Here is a 16,450-nt window from a genome sequence, read left to right on the forward strand (position 1 = left end):
GCATGCTATATTCTCGTGGTTCTATTTTTGCTTGATATGATAAATATACAGACCGATGGAAGCTAATAGACTGAACAACATGTAGGTTATATTGATGTGCCTGTATACCTTTATGAATAAATAAACGTTACACTTAGTCACTTCCTTCCTCCAAAATGTTTTCCTAAACTGCTTAAATCTACCACTGAAGCTGGTAAGATGTAACATCTTAAAGTAAGAGGGTTAATTTACTATACCAGAAATGTGCCAACTGTGGTTCATAAAATAAATGAAACAAGATGAAAAGAGATGGAGCCATCTTAAGAGATGCTTGCACTCCAGAGCATCGCACTGTATAGGAGAGACGCTCGCTGTCATGATAAAATAAACATCACAGGTCTAATGATTTCACTGTCAGAACAAATGATGCCAGAGCATTAAGATGTGAAGGGAAGAAGAGGGGCTTGATGGTGTAAAACTGAAATTTGACTTGTAAAAAGGCTTCATTCAACTCCTTTCCACACTGCAATCATCATTACTTTTGGACTTCTGTTCTGTGGCTCACATTGAGGAGCCTTTAAAAGATCAGCCTAACTAACATGCATGACGCATATCATCATACAACGGGGAACTCGAGACTTGTACTATTTTACCATCCTTTCCCCATCTTATTACTAGACATATTTCAAAGATTCTTCTTCCTAGAAATACCCATCAAAGTTACATATTTATTTGACTATATGACTAAGTATAGGCCTACTCTTTCATATAGAATGACGCACAAAATCCCATGGCCCTCTCTTTAAGACTGCGATATGTTATGTTATGAATCATTCTCATGCTTGAACAGGCACTTGGCATACCCTGTTCACGCGAGTGAATATGGGAGTGAATATGGGATATATCGTTTGGCGAAGGCAAAGTTAGGATAACTTTTAAGTTGCCAGCTCTGTTTAGGAGTAGATGTTTGCATCTGAAAGGCTACACTATTCGCTATATAGTGCACTACTTTTGACTAGAGCCTGCATTGAGGACTTTCATTAAAAGATATAGCACAATAGGATGCCATTCTGGACGCAATCTATGACTGAGGAGGTTTTCCCCTACATGCAAGTTAGTCAGCCACTAAGGCTAAGGTCAGGGGGCCGTGCTTGCACGTCAGAGCACTAAAAATATCCTCTCATTTTGATGCCTGTCCAGTTATACAATCTGTGCCCCCGACCGACGACTCTCGTCAGGCTCCCAGAATTAAACTTCGAGCATTGGGTTCTATTTGTTTCCTCCAACTGTTGACAACAGGAAACACACAAAAGGCTACACTTGCTGACTTTTAGAGAGAGTACAGTAAAGGACTTCAATTAAATCTCTTGGTATGTTGTTCTTTGACCATAATTCTAATTCTAACTGTTGCCAGTGCATGTTAGGTATTTAAATAATGCCTAAAATGCACATGAACAAAAATGTGCTATAGATACCCGTCTTACGACATTGTCTTTGTGGCACATTGGAAGGAAATAGCTCCAAATCAAAACGTTATTTTAAATTTTTAAGGGAATGGATCCTGTGTGAAAGCAAGAAGCTATTGTGATAAACATGGCGTCTCACAGCTCCAAGAGGTGTGCGACTGTGAAGAAAAAGTTTGTTCCTAAGACAAAGCCACCTGAACCTGTGGTAGAATACGTTACACCTGGGGGATATGAGCTGGAGAAGATCCTTAACCGTGACTGCATGGCGTACACTCACATCAACCAGGTCTGGCCCAACGTCTGGATTGGAGATGAGTAAGTTAGGCAGTCGGTGTTCTGTAAGAGATCAAATTAAACATAAAGTAGTCTGTTCTATAATGCCAACTCATTGTCACTCATTTTCATGTCAAATGTTTGGCTTGACATTTCCCTAAGGAGTTGGCAAGAGACCCGAAACCATAGATATAGGACCTACATACAGTATATTGTCTATGGCCAGCCAGGCTATTATTTACCTTAAGTGTTATATCTGTTGAGTACATACATAATTATAAGTTTCCTACTGCCTGATGTATTAACTGTTTTGAGTACACCCTGTCTCCTACCTGCAGTACAGGTCTCTGCATCCTTAGCCAGGAGCCCAATCCATTTGTGCTCTTGCCAATTCCATTTGATCATTGTAAACAGTTGGCATGATAGCACAAACTGATTGGCACTCAGGTTAGTAAATCCTTACATTGACAGAGAGAGTGCCAAAGACAAATACAACCTGAAGAAATTGGGCATGACCCACATCCTGAATGCAGCAGAGGGGACGTGGAATAATGTGGACACGGGAGCGGAGTACTACAGCGACATGGACGTGGTCTACTATGGGGTCGTGGCGGAGGATACTCCAACCTTTGACCTTAGCCAGTACTTCTTTTCTGCAGCCCAGTTCATCGACCAAACACTCAACATACCTGAAAGTTAGTCCTAGTTTGAGTGACATTTTGATAGAACTTAAATGAATAAGCAATTATAAGTGCTTATAAATGCTTTATAATGCATGGACACAAATGCTTTCAAATGTTAAGGTTATTAATGCTTATTCATTAAAGTAATTATACAGGGGGTACCATTCCATTCTAATAACAAACACCTCCTTCCAGTCATGTTTTTCTATGCATTTCCATTAGATAAGCTGCTGGTGCACTGTGTGATGGGGAGAAGTCGGTCAGCCACCCTGTTCCTGGCCTACCTGATGATCTGTAAGAACATGACGGTGGTGGACGCCGTGGACCACGTGAAGCGACGCAGGCGTATCATCCCCAACTGGGGCTTCCTGAAACAGCTCAGGCAGCTGGACACTTACCTCTTAGAACAGAGGGACGAAGTGACGACTGTCAAGGGAAAAGGAGAAAAGGACAAGGAAAGAGAGGAGGATGAATAGAAGGATCAAATATGATCGATGCACCCTGAGAAAAGGGAAATGTATTTAATTTAGATCATTTGGGTCCCCAAGAAATGTGTACAGTGAAAAAAAATAGTCAAACAAGTAGGTTTCCTAGTACTTCAAAAATACTGTACTTCAAATGTACTTCAAATTTAAAAGAGTTAAAGTGGATATCCACAGTTCAAACAATAAAGCAATAACAAAGCAACACTTCTGCCACTTGTTTTGGTAAACTGCTAAGGGAAGGGGCTCGAGAAATTTGAACACTCAAATCTATAGACAAGAGCTACAGAGCTGCTATCTAAATTTGATCACTTTGTCGTAAATATTTTTCCTGCACAGCAGGAAATGCAAATTGTAAAGGTATCTAAAGTCAGTAATTTCCACTAACATTTCAGACTTGATTTTCCCTAACCAAAAAATGTATCAACCTCTAGAAAAATGTCCATTAATTAAAATACACATAATTCACATTTCCTGTTGCTGCAGGATTATTTTCCTGTGAGAAGCAGGGTCAGATGAAGATCTTGTATCCATACACGTATACTGACAGACCATCCATGAAATCAGAACGAGTTTTAACCATGTTTTGATGCGGTGTTAACATTGACTTTTGTTTACAAACATTTGGAGTAAAACATGCTTATATTTTGGGTTGTAATTGGGAACAACTAAGGTCATGAGGCATTTAAGTTATATTATTCAATAATCCATGGCTATACATCACACAGTGAAAAAATGTATGCAATCAACTGCAGATTTCCTCTTTAAACTAAATGCTCAAGTTTTATAAATAAGACATTGCCTTGCCTAGTCTGTCGTTGAACATTTTGAACTTCAAATCTCCCAATAAATCTGAAGTTAAGTCAGTTGTCAATGGAGTTAAATCAATGGAGTAAAATTGTGTGCATGGTCAATCCTAACTTATTTTATGCTAAAATGTACACCATTTTTAAGTGACAGACAAAGGAGAAAGGCTTCAATAAAAGACTGCTTGTTTGTGCACATGGGAGACATGGCTCTCACCCTACCAGCCATTCTGTACAGGTAGAAAGGCTACAAAATAGCAATATAGACAAAAACACAAGTTGCTTTTTACATGCAATCCGTTAGCTTAGTTTGGTCTAGTTACATCCCCTAGTCTTATCCACATCCAAACATTTTGTAAAGATAGGAAGAAAAAAAATCTACAGATGGAATGAAAATGTTACTTTTTAAAGGCTTTATGTAAAATATCGACTTTGGACTAAATGTATATTTCTTTATTATTAATAATAATCATCAATCATTTAGTTGTTTTTTAAAAATTCCGCCACATTTCTCGACATTTGTACACCTTTGAAATGTTTTAGAATCAGAGTCAGGGTACAAACACTGAGATATGCTTAGTTATCTTGACAGAAATCAGTCTTCTGTGTTATAAAACAGAAAGCTGCCTCAAGGAAGGACATCTGTTACAAAAGACTTCAGAATTATACATACATAGCAATGAAACCTCTCAAACATACAGAAGAACAGGACTAAAGAAGTTTACACTTTTTTTTTACATTATTAGAATTAACAAAATATAGTTTCATCTTTCTTCCCCGCCCTGTGAGAGGGGGAACCTAATAAAGGCCAAAATATATTTAGAATGGCTTGCTATTAAGCACAACACTTGTACAGTACTACTCAATGCACTGTCACTAACGGAGACTGGAGACCGAAGCATGCTTTACAAAATAAGTACAATAATTTAAATATACAAAGGCATGAGTATAGTACAAACTAATCGTCAGCACTGTTAGACAGGTACACTGAACAGGTTCTAGGAATATCCACTTGTTTAAGTCTGTTTGTAGCAGGCACATTAGATGGCTTAGTTTGAGGCTGCTACATAACTACACTCACTCCCGGTGATGAAGTCTATTCCCAGTCTCCTCCCCCCTCTACCCTAAGGAGTGACCAGGGAGACTAATACTAATTAAATACATTTTTATCTTCATGACGTAAGGCTTAGAACCTAAAAGAACACAAATCTGTTAGGAACAAAAATACTTTGACATAGATAGTAGCTTGTTGTAAAAAGCTTGTTGATGAAACTTTTTGCATTCTTTCCAAGTGCTGGTTTTTAAGTAACTATAAACAAAATGAAAACAAAGAAACAAACATTATCAACAAACAAAAAAAGGCCAAATTTGTGCATCTAGGACTCATAGTAATAATAATGCACATTTGTGTGATTTAAACATCCAGTCAGATTGATTCAGTTTGTTTGTCATTAGCTACGGTTTCGTTAACCGTTAGGTTAGTAACCATGGGTTACCGTCTGATGAAAGGCCCTTTGAGTGTCTGCTTGGACATGGGTCCGGTGTTGGTCATGTATCCGTGCTGACCAGCTGAAGAGTACATGTTGCTGTGCGGCGGAGCCTGCATGGGTTGCTGGGGGTATGGCTGTGTTCCCATCATGCCCATCTGCATAGAGGCGTACTGGGCCCCGGGTGACTGGTTCATGTAGGCCGCCGTCATCTGGTGGCCCGACATCTGGTTGCTGTGGTAACCACCGTTGGCCGCCATCATAGTTGGCCCCTGGGTTGTGACGTGGTAGCCGTTCATGGCGTGGTTGATGGAGGCAGAGGGCATGTTCATGGAGTTGACACTAACAGCATGGTTGTAGGGATTGCCAGGGGCCGGCATGATGTTGACCGTGCCCATGTTCATGCCCCTTGGCATGGCTGCCAGCGTCCGGGATGAGGGGGCCTGCATGGTGACTGTCTGGGGGGCCCACGGGTGTGGCTGTACATCTGCTGCTGGTGGTGGGGGTGGGAGGAGAGACCAGAGGCCGCTGACTTGGAGCGCATGGCAATGTGTGTGGGGCCCTTGGGTCCCCCGGGGGCCATCTGAGCCTGTAGAGTCCACTGGGAGGTAGGAATGTTAGGGATGCCCATGGTGTTGCGCTGCAGCATCATCTGTGGGGAGCTGAGGGGGTGGGAGGAGGTCAGAGGGGGGGTCATGGTGGCCTGCACCTGGACCTGGGGGCCACCGGGTAGAGGAGAGACCCCATGGGGGCGAGGGTGGCTGGGGTGGGGGGACTGGGACAGAGACACCAGGCCAGAGTGCTGCGAGTGTGATGACAGGGAGGTACTGTTTGCATAGGATGTGATAGGGTGGGCGTGGGAGGCAGAGTGGTTAAAAGGCAGAGAGTGAGGGTGGTCTATGAGGGTGTTGGTCAGCTGCTGCAGTTTGGCCAGGCTGAAGGTGGCCGAGGGCTGGGAGTAATGACCGCTGCCATAGCCCTCCTGGTTCATCCTCTCATAGATGCTGCTCAGGTTGGGGTTGCCTGACTCAGGGATGTCAGCTAGCTGAATGGGCGCCGTGAAGTTGGTAGGCATGCCACACTGTGTCATAACCTGTTGCTGACTGTGGCTGTGTTGATTGTGAAGGCTGTGTTGACCGTGTTGATTGTGAAGGCTGTGTTGACCGTGTTGATTGTGTTGATTGTGAAGGCTGTGTTGACTGTGAAGGCTGTGTTGGTTGTGATGTACACCATGTGGCTGACTGTGTGCAGGGTGTGTGTGTGGGTTGTGTTGCGTTATCTGGCTGTGTTGATTGTGTGGAGCGCTGTGAGGCTGATTATGTTGCGGATGCTGATTGTGTGGAGTGATAGTGTGCCTAGTATGGCCATGGGGATTGTGTATGATTGTTTGACTGTGACTGTGCTGGCTGTGTTGACTGTGACTGTGCTGACCATTACTCGGTGGTCGCTCCACCAACACCACACAGCCCTGTGGTGACTTGACGTTGCAGTGCTGCGGGGAGCTCAGGCTATTCTGCTGAATCATGCCACAGCTTCCAGGGTTTACACCCCCCATTTGCTGGCTGACGGCACAGCTGCTCTGCACCAGGCCACTGGGGGGGAGGGGGCCGTAGGAACAGCTGTTCTGAGGGGGGCCCCCAGGTCCGCCCGGACCCCCGGCACCGCCACAGATGCTGCCTCCCAGTGTGGAGTCGTAGGAGCTGGGGTTCTCATAGTTCTCTGTGGTGCTCTCGATGGAGCCCAGGTCGCTGAAGCCGCTGTCCACCACCTGCTGGGATGAGTGGTCCGACACCGACGGCACGTCCATCATGGGGCTGGTCTCCATGTTGTGAAGGGAGGAGGGGACTGAGATGGAGGCTCCGCCGCTGGAGCCGTGGTCAGGGCTAATCTGGGTGTAACCACCTCCTGCGCCACTTCCTCCACTGCTGCTGCCTCTGCTACTCTCCAGGATGGACAGCGCTGGGCTGCTGACAGAGCGCACCGACTGGCTGGGGTGGGAGTGGGCCGAGGACAGGGGGCTGCTGTGGTCTGACTGGGGGCAGCCTTCGTCCAGCGAGGTTAGGGTGTGAGGGGGGCTATGGGGGACCATAGGGTGGGTCTGCAGGCTGTGGCTCGCCTCCTGGTGGAACACCGAGCTGGAGCTGTCCTGCAGTGTCTCTGTGTCGCGCTCTGTCTCCTGGGTGAGGCTCTGCACAGCCTGGGCCGTCTCTCGATCCTCCTCTCGATCCTCCTCTCGATCCTCCTCTCGATCCTCCTCTCGGTCTCTCAGCACAGCAGAAGGACTCAGAGCAGCAAGCCTCTCTCTATCCCTTTCTGTCTGCTGGGGCTGGCGTCGAGCCTCCTGACTGCTACTCTCCTCTGACTCGGAGTCAACGGGGTGGTCAGAGTCTACTGCTGCTACTGTGGTTGGTGCCTGTTCCTGGATACCATCTCTTCTCTCGTCTCCAGTGTTGGCCGGCCGCACCTCCTCACGCCTATAGGCCATTCCTTCAGACCCCTCCTTACGTCGTTCAGAATCCTTATTGTTGTCATTTGGATGTAAAAAAGTCAGGGTGGTGCAGGACTCCGCTTCAGGAGGCTCCTGACAAGGCTCTGGCTCTTGCTTTTGCTCCTCTTTCTCTGGCTCTGCCGTCGACTCCATGCGACTCTCGTCTTCATCGTCCGCGTCCAGGTGAGTGGCCTCTTCGTCTTCATCATCCTCGGCTGATCTTTCAGTGCTGTGGTCCAGCTGTTTGGATGGAGAAGGAGCTTGAGAGTCCCCGTGCTCACTGGATTGTGGGTCCTCCTCCGGTGGCTCGTCACGGATGGGGGATCTAACGGGAGAACACATAGCGGAGCCAACAGGAGAGAAGACAGGGGAGCTAGCTCTAGAGGCCATAGGGGAGGCTACCGAAGAAGAGGCCATGGGAGAAGCCACAGGAGATACCCCAGGGGAGCTCAGTTTACTAGGACTCTCTTCCTCCATGGGAATGTGGGGCTCTGAGGGCAGGCGCTTGTCCATAACTGTGTCACGACTGACCAGGTCTCTGCCTGACTCTGACTCCTCCTCCGTGATGGTCGAGGCCTTGTCCTGGTCCTCCGGCTCCTCCTTGGGCTCCTCGGCCTGGATGTGGGGTTCCTCGGCCTCCAGCGGCGTCTCGGGGGGAGTGTAGAGGTTCAGCTTGAAGCCCATCTTCCTCTCCTTCTTCAGACGCCATTTTGGAGGCCCCCTTTTCACTCCTTTGGGCCAGCCCTTCTTGCGCTTAACCGCTCGAGGCCTGCCCGGTTTCTTTGACAGGACACCGGCTACTAGAAGAAAGAAAAGAACATCAGTGATTTGAGCAAATTTATGTTGTGATGTTAAGATTTAAAGGGATGCATGCTGTCCATTTTAACTTACAACTTAAAATACAGCTTCTTAAAAACATCTGAAGGATTTAGTTACCTTCATTCCAGTGTTCACAATTGTCTCTATCCGTGGTTTTCTCCAGCCGCGGACGACCTCTGCGTGTCTTCACTGGTTTCCTCAGCCCCTCCTCCTCCATCTCGCCCACCCTGCAGGTCCTCTCCAGCAGGGGCATGGGCCTCTCGTCCTCAGAGTTGTCAAACGGTTCGTTCAGAACCTCCGTCGTCTCAGAGATGGTCTCTGTCGTCACACTGCTATTAATCCTTCTTCTCTTGCGACCTCTCTTCTTGAGCATGACAGCTCTCTCAGCTCTCTCTCTCTGGAACACAAATCAAATGTTAAACTTTAGGGCCGTTTTCTCGGACACAGATTAAGCTTAGTCCTGGACTAAACTTACTTTCCATTTCTGAGCACAACTGCTCTCCAAGACAGACAAAACAGATGGGTGGAAAAAAAGGTTAAAATAAACATAATACTTCCTCTCTAAACTCTTTCTGCAGTTTAATAGCTACAGAGAGAGACACTCAAGGCCCTGGTAAAATGTCTGCAGGGAGGACCGGGCCTCATTGTAAACTTTTGTTCTGAATGTAAAATGCTCAAACCACACAATGTGAGCATCGAACGCTTGAGCAACTCTTTCCCACAGATGAAGGCTGACTGGTTTAGAGAACCACAAATGAGACAGGCAGAGTTAACTCAGACCACATTCTACATACGCTCCAGTTTTTCACTGAGTGGGTATTACAAGGATGTCACTTTTTTTTGTGGTAGTGATTAAACCCAGTAAGGACTATGAAAGCAATCCTGTAACAAATTCACTAATTAACTGCAACAACCATCAGCAGGCAGTCTTATCTAGAGGACATATTCCTGCTGTGTGAAATAGAGCGGGTTCCTAACTTCTAGACCACAATCTGTTGTAATATCATCTTCACCACGAGGGAGCAGTGGCCTATCGACAACACAGATGTGAAAACCATGGAAGGATTTAAATTAGCCATGACCACTGACAATAGAACAAGATTCAGTCTGTCTGCCATAGCCATGACCACTGACAATAGAACAAGGTTCAGTCTGTCTGCCTTAGCCATGACCACTGACAATAGAACAAGATTCAGTCCGTCTGCCTTAGCCATGACCACTGACAATAGAACAAGATTCAGTCCGTCTGCCTTAACCATGACGACTGACAATAGAACAAGGTTCAGTCTGTCTGCCTTAACCATGACCACTGACAATAGAACAAGATTCAGTCCGTCTGCCTTAACCATGACCACTGACAATAGAACAAGGTTCAGTCTGTCTGCCTTAACCATGACCACTGACAATAGAACAAGGTTCAGTCTGTCTGCCTTAGCCATGACCACTGACAATAGAACAAGATTCAGTCCGTCTGCCTTAACCATGACCACTGACAATAGAACAAGATTCAGTCAGTCTGCCTTAACCATGACCACTGACAATAGAACAAGATTCAGTCCGTCTGCCTTAGCCATGACCACTGACAATAGAACAAGATTCAGTCTGTCTGCCTTAGCCATGACCACTGACAATAGAACAAGGTTCAGTCTGTCTGCCTTAGCCATGACCACTGACAATAGAACAAGATTCAGTCCGTCTGCCTTAACCATGACCACTGACAATAGAACAAGGTTCAGTCTGTCTGCCTTAGCCATGACCACTGACAATAGAACAAGATTCAGTCCGTCTGCCTTAGCCATGACCACTGACAATAGAACAAGATTCAGTCTGTCTGCCTTAGCCATGACCACTGACAATAGAACAAGGTTCAGTCTGTCTGCCTTAGCCATGACCACTGACAATAGAACAAGGTTCAGTCTGTCTGCCTTAACCATGACCACTGACAATAGAACAAGGTTCAGTCTGTCTGAAGTTAGCCATGACCACAGACAATAGAACAAGATTCATAATCTAGAGAACTGAGTGAATCTTTCATTGCAGCCAAGAACATTTAACACACCTTAGTTGGTAGACAACACATCTTCAGATACCAAGTCGCATTATATAATTATTATTATTATTATTATATAATGATGGAAAACAATCTAATTCTGAAACTATTGCATAACATTCAATTGAACTCCCTTCTTTTTCCATCCCTATGTAAACACTATAACCCGCCAATCACACTGCAGCCACTTCACCCTGCAATGAGGAAATGTGTCAAATAACTCATTTCCAGCTCTAACCTTTCTCTTGACACCAAACATAGCATGGGCTTTCGTTAGGATGGGAGGCGATCCATCAGAATCATCCTCATCTTCGTCATCACTACATTCCTCAGAGGCGTGCAGTCTTTGGTCTCCAGCGGTTGTGGGGCGACGCTCATATGCTCTGAAGGGGTTCTTACTGTAGACCTTAGTGGGAGGACGAGGGTGATGTATGCTAGTCATCAGATAGGACACCGCTCTCTCTTCATTCTCCCAACTAGCCTGCTCCTTCAGTCGCTCAGCCTGTAATTAACACACAGAGAGGTACATCAGTCGCTCAGCCTGGAATTAACAGACAGACAGGCACATCAGTCACTCAGCCTGGAATTTACACACAGAGAGACAGACATTGTTATTGTCTCTGGGAAACACAGGCAGCAAGCTTAACATCACAATGAAAAGGCTAATGAGGAAATAGACACACGATTTGAATTAACATCATGACAAATGCATCACCACAGGTTCTCTTGATAATGTTTGAGTGTCAGAGCAGAGGAAGCATTTGCTGTTAAGCAATTCAATTTGATTGCATGTCATGGAATATTTATCACTATTCATTATGTAATGATATACTGAACTGGGGCAATTTTGCACCACATTAAATGCCTAGTGACAGTGAACATGCTAAGCTCATTAACGGCCTTGGTTCAAACTCAAACAACACCTTTAACAGTCTGTGGGATGATGAATGATCATGCATCGCGTTAGCTGACGTGGAGGCATACAAACGCATGTCTTTACTACTAACGTAGGGGGCTCCAACAAATGCGGGGGTCATGGAGAGCTAATGTACCGAGTGTGTAGGCTTTTCCTCCAGCCCAGCACAAACAAACCTGATTAACCTAATAATGGTCTAGACTCCAGACTGAACACCATGATTAACCTAATAACGGTCTAGACTCCAGACTGAACACCATGATTAACCTAATCACGGCCTAGACTACAGACTGAACACCATGATTAACCTAATAATGGTCGAGACTACAGACTGAACATCATGATTAACCTAATAACGGTCTAGACTCCAGACTGAACACCATGATTAACCTAATCACGGCCTAGACTACAGACTGAACACCATGATTAACCTAATAATGGTCGAGACTACAGACTGAACATCATGATTAACCTAATAACGGTCTAGACTCCAGACTGAACACCATGATTAACCTAATCACAGCCTAGACTACAGACTGAACACCATGATTAACCTAATAACGGTCTAGACTCCAGACTGAACACCATGATTAACCTAATCACGGCCTAAACTCCAGACTGAACACCATGATTAACCTAATAACGGTCTAGACTCCAGACTGAACACCATGATTAACCTAATAACTGGTCTAGACTCCAGACTGAACACCATGATTAACCTAATAATGGTCTAGACTCCAGACTGAACACCATGATTAACCTAATCACGGCCTAGACTCCAGACTGAACATCATGATTAACCTAATCACGGCCTAGACTCCAGACTGAACATCATGATTAACCTAATAATGGTCTAGACTACAGACTGAACATCATGATTAACCTAATAACGGTCTAGACTCCAGACTGAACACCATGATTAACCTAATAATGGTCTAGACTACAGACTGAACACCATGATTAGACTACAGACTGAACTGAGTTGAACAGTGTCAAGTCCAGAGTTGAAAGACACTGTGTGTGTGTGCGCGCATGCAAGACTTACATCCATCTCGACCTCTCTCTCCTCCTCAGACAGGACAGCGTTGAGGGCCACTGCGGGGGTCCAGTGCAGTGTGTCAGGGCCCACCTGGTTCAGCCTGGGGCTGGGGGTCCAGTGCAGTGCGTCAGGGTCCACCTGGTTCAGCCTGGGGCTGGGAGTCCAGTGCAGTGCGTCAGGGTCCACCTGGTTCAGCCTGGGGCTGGCTCGCAGCTTCTCCATGTGCCTCTGGATCAACCGCTCTCTTCGGATCACCACAAACCTAAAGAAGAGCAATAAGAAACATCAAAATCAGTCAATCAAACCAAGAAACATCATCAACGAGATCAACCAATCTATTCTGATCACCGCAAACCTAGAGATCAATAACCAATAAGATCAATCAATCTATTCTGATTACCACAAACCTGGAGAGAAGCAATCAAAAACTATGACAAAAAGCACCAGCTCTCAACATATTCATGTATGATGTGACATGAAACAAATATAGTGTTTGTAGTTAATAAAACTGAACATCAATCGATATCTTCTGATCACTACAACCCTAGAGAGAAATCACAAATGAATCAAATCAACCCATTCTGATCATTACAATCTGAAGAGCCAATCATAAACAAATTAACCAAACAATCAAATGTTTTTATAAAGCCCTTTTTAAGTTAGCAATTGTCAGTAAGTACTGTCAAAGTACTTTCACAGTAAACCAATAAGAAAAAGACCAGCTGTTGTAGAGTGAATCCACATGACCCATGGCGTTACATAAGTTAATAAAGCTGAAACGGAGGATTCTCAGGCTGGAATAGCAGCAGGCTGTTCTGTCTGTTTCCTTAACCTGACTTACTTCTGCCAATATTCTGCTGCATTAATGGCTAACATGTTAAAAATACCCAGTGGCCTGAATAAGTCTGAGTCAGACAGGGTGCGCACACACAGCGAGTGTGTGAGTTAGGACTGACCTGCCGTCCTGCCTGTCAATCATGCAGAGATGCTGGAGAGTAGCGGCGATATCATGCGGACACATCCCAGTGGCCCTGCTTATTCCTTTAACGCTGATGTGTTTATCTGGCTGCTTATAGAGGTACTCCACCATGACACTTTTCCAATATGCCAGGTAGGATAAGCGACCCAGATCTGACAGAGGCTTCTCTGGGGAGCCAGCTTGTCCTTCCTGCCTTGTCAGAAGGTAACCTGAAACAGACACATTCAAACAAAACAACATGGTGTGAGAAGACATAACCTCAAAAAAGACAGTACCCTAAAAAGACCTACAATATTATAACAAATCAACAATGTTGTGAGAAAGCATTAAATCATGTGCGTCAATCTAATTAACATAATAAAAGAATCCCATGTGCTGCGTTTCAATCTAGCCCATCTACCTTTGTCAATGCTTCACATCTATGGTGAAAGGTGGCCCGAGCTACAGCGGTGTTGGTCAGACCATGACATTCTGAACCTATGTCTTCTCACAAAAACATCTGTAGTGTCCGAACGGTGTGGCCTACAAACTAATATGGAAGTGTGAGACTCTCACGAACAGGAGGGTGTTCTCCATTTAGCTCTACGGCACACAAAACTAAATACATTTGAATTGGGCTGCATGTAAATGCTGCCATCTTTTGAAAAGGTAGGTCATCTTAAAAAACCTATTCAAACAATACAATGCTGTGAGAAAGTAGGCTCGTAGGTTACCTAAAAAGATACATGCTGACAAAAATACAATGATTTACTCCAGCTAGCTAGAGACGGTTGTTGCTGCTGCAGGTCTTAGACTGCAGTACATATCATAATCTGACGTGACATCCTGTGTTGGGGAGCAGCTCCATTTTCACCTTCAGAGAGTAGAAATGGAGGAGAGGTAATCAGACATCCTCTCCTTCAACCTCTGTCAGATGCTATGATGCTGGCAAGAGCAACAAAGGAGGTGGAGGAGAGGAGGGTGAGTGGAAAAAAAAGAGGAGAGAAAAAGCGACAACAAATGGAGGAGAGAAGCAGCTGGATGTCATTTCTCACAAGAGGTTGCACTTATCAGAGATAATGAAGAGGAAAAAAACTAAGTAAAAAGGTAGCTGTGTCTGTATGTAATTAGTTTTATAACCGTCCTGTCAAGGGTCATCCATTATAAGCAGCTTGAAATTAATTAATGTCTTTTAATGTGTGCACCCACTACAAGGAACCAAACAAGCACATCTAATCACCAAACACTGAATACATAATATTCCAGTCATTATGACAGTATTCATTACCCAAAGCTGAGACGAGAGGAGAGCCAATAATTGACAACAAATAAATGAGCTGCTAGAACAAAGATGAATAACTAACTAAAACACAGATAATAATAAATGTAACACTACAGTAACAAGTCATGTTATTCTGTGTGTTTACCTATTCTGTGGTTTACCATCTTTAAATCAAAACAAAGAGATTATTCAGGATCCTCAGGAGTAATGACTAAAAAAACGCATTCACGCTGGCATACGGAGCTAATGCTTTCCCTCTCACAGCAAGCTACCCGAGACAAATTGCTCCTCTAATACAATCCAATAAAAGCAGAACAATCTTAATCTAAACAACTTCCAGTTTCAAAAACACAGGTTCCGCCCCAAATGGCACCCTTTCCCTGTGTAGGGTGCCTCTTTTTAGATGGGACGTTAAACGGGTGTCCTGACTCTCTGTGGTCACTAAAGATCCCATGGCACTTGTTGAAAGAGTAGGGGGATTAACTCCAGTGTCCTGGGAAAATTCCCAATTTGGCCCTCATGCCATCATGGCCACCTAACCATCCCATGCTTCCAATTGGCTCATTCATTCACCTCCTCTCCCATGTAACTATTCCACAGACCGTTGATGTAAATGACAATGTGTTCTCATTCAACTAACCTGGTAAAATAAGGGTAAAATAAAGAATATATAAAAAAAAAAAAGTTCAGACAGAGGCTCCAAGAGAGCGCTATTTGAAAATGTCTGTGGTTTTGTCCTAAATGGCACCCTATTCCCTATATAGTGCACTTCTTTTGACCAGGGCCCACAGGGCAATGTCCCCAATCACTGCCCTGGACCATTGGGGTATTCTTTTTTAGACCAGAAAGAGTGCCTCCTACTGGCCCTCCAACACCTCTTCTAGCAGCATCTAGTCTCCCATCCAGGTACCGACCAGGACCAACCACGCTTAGCTTCAGAGGCCCGCCAACAGTGGGATGCAGGGTGGTATGATGCTGGCAAAGTGAGCAGCAAATCAAATGCTCTACCACCCAAACCCACCAGTTATGACAAACAGTCCAAATTCCAAGTGGAGGGTTATTCCAATAATGGACTCCTAGGCAAACAGGCTGCTAAATGTAATTGGATATCAAATATTAACTTATGCAGACATAACCTAATATGTCTTTATAATTCTATTTATAAATTATTTATAATTTATAATATTGAAAACATGATTACTTACGCAAGTAAATTGCGTTGATATACCCATTTAAATTCATTCACAACTATTTTTCTGTGAGTATAAAAAAGTCACCAGAGGCCTGATGGAAATAGCAAATTTGTCAGTAAACTTTCCTAATGTCGACAAAACATACGCTAGACAAGGTGGGATCTTCTTTATTTCAGTAAAATTAATTGCAATATAATAACTATCATATCGATGTAAACTTGGAGTAATGCGATGAGATGGTATGATCCTCCCACTATGAGTCAGGAAAGCATGCAGTTTATTAGGCTACAGATTAAATCAATTATGAACTTCACAGGGTGGTGAAAGTGCAAGGTGATGAGCTTGATGCTCCTTTCTAATAAATATTGAGGGTCTTATTCTGGTGACATGATCATGGCTGCTGTTTGATAAATTAAAATAAATCTTGCTCTTTTATCCATAATAATCTAATAATCTCATACTATCCCCACTGTATCTGCCAGCTATTGGCTAGAGTGCACGTGCCAAGACCAGAGTGGAAACATTCGCT

The 16,450-nt window shown here is 44.4% G+C and overlaps 2 protein-coding genes across 3 annotated transcripts in view; one reads left to right on the top strand and one right to left on the bottom strand.

Moving 5' to 3' along the window:
- The first annotated feature begins 1,157 nt into the window (after nucleotides 1-1,157).
- Nucleotides 1,158-3,752, top strand: dusp29 (dual specificity phosphatase 29). 2 transcript variants are annotated; one of them, XM_035791989.2, is made up of 4 exons: nucleotides 1,165-1,349; nucleotides 1,531-1,760; nucleotides 2,190-2,413; nucleotides 2,624-3,752. In XM_035791989.2, exons 2-4 carry the CDS (start codon nucleotides 1,573-1,575, stop codon nucleotides 2,875-2,877), a joined length of 666 nt encoding a protein of 221 aa, XP_035647882.1. In that variant the 5' UTR covers nucleotides 1,165-1,349; nucleotides 1,531-1,572; the 3' UTR covers nucleotides 2,878-3,752. The 2 variants fall into 2 exon arrangements, with proteins under 2 accessions (XP_035647891.1, XP_035647882.1); XM_035791998.2 differs by having other exon boundaries at nucleotides 1,158-1,760.
- A 335-nt stretch (nucleotides 3,753-4,087) lies between these two features.
- Nucleotides 4,088-16,450, bottom strand: part of LOC118397299 (histone acetyltransferase KAT6B) — a 40,559-nt gene continuing 28,196 nt past the window's right edge. The window contains 6 exon segments of the mRNA XM_035791968.2: nucleotides 4,088-5,643; nucleotides 5,646-8,464; nucleotides 8,601-8,880; nucleotides 10,772-11,035; nucleotides 12,495-12,750; nucleotides 13,445-13,676. Of these exon segments, the coding sequence (XP_035647861.2) occupies nucleotides 5,182-5,643; nucleotides 5,646-8,464; nucleotides 8,601-8,880; nucleotides 10,772-11,035; nucleotides 12,495-12,750; nucleotides 13,445-13,676 (4,313 nt within the window). The 3' untranslated portion in view covers nucleotides 4,088-5,181.

Source organism: Oncorhynchus keta, chromosome 2, assembly GCF_023373465.1.
Source record: "Oncorhynchus keta strain PuntledgeMale-10-30-2019 chromosome 2, Oket_V2, whole genome shotgun sequence".
NCBI classification, from domain to species: Eukaryota; Metazoa; Chordata; class Actinopteri; order Salmoniformes; family Salmonidae; genus Oncorhynchus; species Oncorhynchus keta.